A 5,753-nucleotide genomic window follows, 5' to 3' on the forward strand; every position below is an offset into this window, starting at 1 on the left:
CTCCTGCCCTGGCCTCCCAAAGTCCTGGGATTACAGGTGTGAGCCACTGTGCCCAGCCTAAATTAAAAGTTTGCTTCTCCCCATTTTTTCTTTCCCAAAAACCTGGGTGTTATCAGTAAATCTACGTAAGTAGGCCTAGGTGAATTGCAGTAGGTTGCACTGTGCTGAAAGCAAATGTATGGGGCGGGGAGGTCCAGCTCTGCCACAGCCTGGACCTGCCCCCTTTTCAGGACACCTCACCTCACCTTCCATAACAGGACAGGTAACCTGACATATGAGATGACAAGTGACACTGGTGACAAGTGAGGGGCATTGTTATCAAAAAGGAAATATAAGTGTAGCTTTATTTCTTTTTCTTTTTTTTGGTGGGCGGTAGGGGGGAACAGAGTTTCACTCTTGTCGTCCAGGCTGGAGTGCACTGGTGTAGTCTCAGCTTACTGCAACCTCCACCTCCCAGGTTCAAGTGATTCTCTTGCCTCAGTCTCCCGAGTGGCTGGGATTACAGGCATGCACCACCATGCCCAGCTAATGTTGTGTTTTTAGTAGAGATGGAGTTTTTCCATGTTGATCAGGCTGATCTTGAACTCCTGACTTCAGGTAATCCATCCACCTCGGCTTCCCAAAATGCTGGGATTACAGGCATGAGCTACCGCCCCTGGCCATTTCTTTATTACTATTTTTTTGGAGACAAGGTCTTGCTCTTTCACACAGGCTGGAGTGCAGTGGCATGATCATAGCTCCCCGGGGGCTCAAACTCATGGGTTCAAGTGATCCTCCCACCTGAATAGCTGAGACTACAGACATGCACCACCATGCCCAGGTAATTTTTGTATTTTTTGTAGAGCACGGTTTTGCCATGTTGGCCAGACTGGTCTTGAATTCCTGGGCTCAAGCGATCTGTCTGCCTCAGCCTCCTGAGTAACTGAGACTGTAGGTGTGCACCACCATGCCAGGCTAATTTTTTTTTTTTTTTTTTTGAGACACGGTCTCTCACTCCATAGCCTAGCCTGGAGAGCAGCAGTGGATCACAGCTCACCGAGCCTCAATCTCCTTGGGTTCCAGCCATCCTTCCACCTCAGCTTCCCAAGTAGTTAGGACTACAGGCATGTGCCACTGTGCCCCACCCAAAAATTTTAGCATACTGCGTAGCACAGAGAGAGCATTCAGCACATGGGAGCTGTTTTTTTTTTTTTAAACGCAAGCTTTCCTGCACAACACATGGGAATCCATTTTGTGCTGCTGTAACAGATTACCACAGATTGGGTAATTTATAGAGAAAAGAAGGCCGGGCGCGGTGGCTCACACCTGTAATCCCAGCACTTTGGGAGGCCAAGGCAGGCGGATCATGATCATGAGGTCAGCAGATTGAGACCATCCTGGCCAACATGGTGAAACCCCGTCTCTGCTAAAAATACAAAAATTAGCTGGGCGTAGTGGTATGTGCCTGTAGTCTCAGCTACCCAGGAGGCTGAGGCAGGAGAATTGCTTGAACCAGGAGGTGAAGGTTGCAGTCAGCCGAGATTGCCTCACTGCACTCCAACCTGGGCGACAGAGTGATACTTTGTCTCAAAAAAAAATTAGTAAATAAAAGAAAAGAAGTTTATGTGGTCCACAGTTCTGGAGACTGGGAAGTCCAAGAGCATGGTGCAAGTATTTGGTGAGGGTCATCCAGTGTGAGGCAGAAGGCGTACATGGGGAGCACGTGCATGAGACAGACAGCATGGCAGCAGAACTTACCCTTTGACCAGGAGCCCACTCCTGACATAGCTAACCTACTTCCATGACAACAGCATTAATCCACTCAGGAGAGCAGAGCTCACATGGGCCAGTCACCCCTTAAAGGCTCGTCCCTCTTAACACTGTTACCATGGCAGTGAAATTTTAACATGATTTTTGGTTGGGAGATTCAAACCATAGCACCAGGATCGTTAGTAGCCACATGATAAAATGTATGTTTTCAAGATTTGAGGACAATGGTGTAAGGTCAGTGATCCAGCTGTCTTTCCCCCTAACTTTTTCTGACCCTAGGTGAAGGGAGCGCTGGCTTTGCCTTCATCAGGCCAAAGATGCCCTTCTTTGGGAATACATTCAGTCCGAAGAAGACACCTCCTCGGAAGTCTGCATCTCTCTCCAACCTGCATTCTGTAAGTGTCGGTACTGGGGTTGGCCCAGTGTGCAGCGTGAGTTGAGTGCTGAGTGTGTGTCTGAATGGAAACTGGTCCTCTGGAGGCATCATTGCAGGAGGGCATCCTTTCCATCCATATGATTGCTATTGCTGAAAACATTTTCAAACTCTTGTTTGGGAATGATTGTCAGACCTTGTTTGTCCAGGAACCTAAGAAGACAATCTCATGATATTTGACCCCAAACAATATTGTCCAGTTTTTTTTTTTTTTTTTTTTTTTTTTTTTTTTTTTTTTTTTTTTTTTTTTTTTTTTTTTTTTTTTTTTTGAGATTGAGTCTTTCTTCCCTTGAGTGGCGCATTCTCAGCTCACTGCAACCTCCACCTCCTGGGTTCAAGTGATTCTCCTTCCTCAGCCTCCTGAGCAAGTAGCTGGGATTGTAGGTGCCTGCCACCATGCCTGGCTAATTTTTTTTTTTTTTCTGAGATGGAGTTTCGCTCTTGTTGCCCAGGCTGGAGTGCAGTGGCATGATCTCAGCGCACTGCAACATCCGCCTCCCGGGCTCAAGCGATTCTCCTGCCTCAGCCTCCCAAGTAGCTGGGATTACAGGCATGTGCCACTATGCCCAGCTAATTTTGCACTTTTTTTTTGAGCAGAGACAGGGTTTCTCCATGTTAGTCAGGCTGGTCTTGAACTCTTGACTTCAGGTGCTCTGCCCGCCTCGGCCTCCCAAAGTACTGGGATTACAGGCATGAGTCACCATGCCCAGCCTAGAATGTTCTTCTCTATTGATTAATTCTGGAGCTATTGATTGATACCTTTCTATGTGGCAGGTATTCTTCTAAGCACTGGCAGGCAGAAGTGGATGAAGAGGGGGAGAGGAAAAACATCCAATCCCTGCCTTCATGGGGCAGATATTTTAATGGAAGGCTATAGAAAATAAGCACATTTAAATCAGAGGGTGACAGGTGGTAGACAGCAAAACAAAGCATAGGCCTGGGAAGGGTTGTTTCTGAGTAGTGGGGACAGAACTGTCATCTTCACCAGGTGGTCAGGAAGGCCTGACTGAGAAAGGGACATTTGCCTACTTCCCTGAAGGTCTCTCCCTGTTGAGCCGGTCTTGAGGAAGAGCTGGTCATACTCATCCCTGGATACCCAGTACTGAGTCCTGAATTAGGGTGGGTGCTCAGTGAGTTGTAGAAATCAATATATGGGCTGGGTGCAGTGGCTCACGCCTATAATTCCAGCACTTTGGGAGGTTGAGGTGGGTGCATCACTTGAGGTCAGGAGTTCGACACCAGCCTGGCTAATGTGGTGAAACTCCGACTCTACCTTAAAAAACACAAAAATTAGGCCAGGTGTGGTGGCTCATGCCTGTAATCTCAGCACTTTGGGAGGCTGAGGCGGGTGGATCACAAGGTCAGGAGTTCAAGACCAGCCTGGCCAAATATGGTGAAACCTTGTGTCTACTAAAAAATAGAAAAATTAGGTGTGGTGGCACACGTCTGTAGTCCCAGCTACTTGGGAGGCTGAGGCAGGAAAATCACTTGAACCCTGGAGGCGGAAGTTGCAGTGAGCTGTGATTGCGCCACTGCACTCCAGCCTGGGCGACAGAACGAGACTCTGTCTCAAACAAAACAAAAATTAGCTGGATGTGGTGGTACGTGCCTGTAGTCCCAGCTACTCGGAGGCTGACGTGGGAGGATCACTTGAACCTGGGAGGCGGAGGCTGCAGTGAACTGAGATGGCGCCACTGTACTCCAGCCTGGGCGACAGAGAGAAACTCCGTCTCAAAAAAAAAAAAAAAGAGAGAAAGAAAAGAAATGACTATGTAAATTGTACTGTTGCACATTAAGAAGCAACTCCTCTTCTTCCTGTTAGAATTTCACGTCTTTTCCACAACATATGTAGCTCTATATTAAGAAAATGATAACTTGGGGGACTATTATATTTAAAAAGGATTTTTCACTTGATTAACAATTTACAGTAGAATTGCTTCAACTATTAAGTGTCTAGTAGATGTAAAATAATTCCATTTATAAATTTCAGTATATATACCTTTTCTAGAAAACATCTAATGTATAAAACAGTATTTTTTTCATCTCGTAATTAAACTTTTGCTGTACATCATCTGATTTTATGGCCTTTACAAAAATCATTAAAGGTGCCAGGTAATGATTAGAAAAATGAGTTAGTGGGGTCACATTGTTAGGGGAAGAGGAGTTGGAATGAGGGCAAGTTCCAGGCCTGCTGAAGCTGTCACATGGCATCTCGCCCACAGTTGGACCGGTCAACCCGGGAGGTGGAGCTGGGCTTGGAATATGGATCCCCCACTATGAACCTGGCAGGGCAGAGCCTGAAGTTTGAAAATGGCCAGTGGATAGCAGGTGAGCTGCACTTCGTGCCATCACATCAATCAGGATTGTAGAAGGAAACCCCCCTCTAACTGGTTCTGTCCTTCCTCCAGAGACGGGGGTTAGTGGAGGTGTGGACCGGAGGGAGGTCCAGCGCCTTCGCAGGCGGAACCAGCAGCTGGAGGAAGAGAACAATCTCTTGCGGCTGAAAGTGGACATCCTGTTAGACATGGTAAGGCAGGTGATGGGGAAGAGATGCCTAGGCTGTCCTCTCGGGGCAGCGCCACCTCGAGTCATTTAAGCCAACAGATACCTCCTCAGTGCCAGTTTGGCCAGGTACGTTGCTTTGTATCCTAAGACACACGCAAGAAACAAGACACAGTTCCTGCCCACGGTCTAGAGGCAGGTGGGCTGTGTGATGATGGTAGTGCTAAGGACCCAGCTGGAGTCTGCACAGCGTCTGCATAGCACACGAGGGAGAAGTCAATTCTGTCAGGTCATGAGAGCTTCCCAGAGGAAGGGATATCTGCGCTGAAAGTGGAAGGATAATGGCAGGAATGGAGGTTGGGATGGAAGCATCCCAGGAAGAGGGGAGGAGCCGGCTCATAGGCATTAATTAATACCCATCACAGACCTGCTGAGAGGCACACACTATGTTGGCATTGGTTTCTTGTGGCTGTTAAAAATCCAGCAACCCATTGGGCCTAGAGGAGCCTGTGAAGATTCAGAGGGAGGAGAGCACACACGGTGGTGGTGAAGAGCACACACTCCGTAGCGAAATGGCCTGGGTTCCTTGCGCAGCTCCGCTATTGACTAACTGCTCTGCGATTTAATTTCTTCAGCAATAAATGGCATAACAGCTAATTGTGGGGGTATACTTCTGGAGTCCCAGCTATTCGGGAAGCTAAGACAGGAGGATGGCTTAACCCCAGGAGTTTGAGACCAGCCTGGGCAACAAAACAAGACCCTGTCTTTTTTTGTTGTTTTTTTGGGACAGTGCCCAGGCTGGAGTGCAATGGTGTGATCTCAGCTCACCGCAACCTCCGCCTCCTGGGTTCAAGCAATTCTTCTGCCTCAGCCTCCCAAGTAGTTGGGATTACAGGCCCATGCCACCACGCCTAAATAATTTTGTATTTTTAGTAGAGATGGGGTTTCTCCATGTTGGTGAGGCTGGTCTCGAACTCCCAACCTTAGGTGATCTGCCTGCTTCAACCTCCCAAAGTGCTGGGATTACAGGTGTGAGTCACCGCACACAGCTGACCCTGACTTTAAAAAA

General features: G+C 47.9%; 1 protein-coding gene across 7 annotated transcripts in view; it reads left to right on the top strand.

The window, feature by feature from the left end:
- CBY1 (chibby family member 1, beta catenin antagonist) overlaps positions 1–5,753 on the top strand; it is a 27,474-nt gene that overhangs the window by 19,475 nt on the left and 2,246 nt on the right. For 2 of the 7 annotated variants that reach the window (XM_017509006.2, XM_017509010.2), the window contains exons 2-4: positions 2,029–2,144; positions 4,405–4,510; positions 4,591–4,718. In XM_017509006.2, coding sequence (XP_017364495.1) covers positions 2,067–2,144; positions 4,405–4,510; positions 4,591–4,718 — 312 coding nt within the window. In that variant the 5' untranslated portion in view covers positions 2,029–2,066. Of the gene's footprint in view, positions 1–15; positions 37–2,028; positions 2,145–4,404; positions 4,511–4,590; positions 4,719–5,753 lie in introns of those variants that run through there. The other 5 variants (XM_017509009.2, XM_017509012.2, XM_017509007.2 and 2 more) reach the window with 4 other exon arrangements.

Source organism: Cebus imitator, unplaced genomic scaffold, assembly GCF_001604975.1.
Source record: "Cebus imitator isolate Cc_AM_T3 unplaced genomic scaffold, Cebus_imitator-1.0 Scaffold404, whole genome shotgun sequence".
NCBI lineage: Eukaryota > Metazoa > Chordata > Mammalia > Primates > Cebidae > Cebus > Cebus imitator.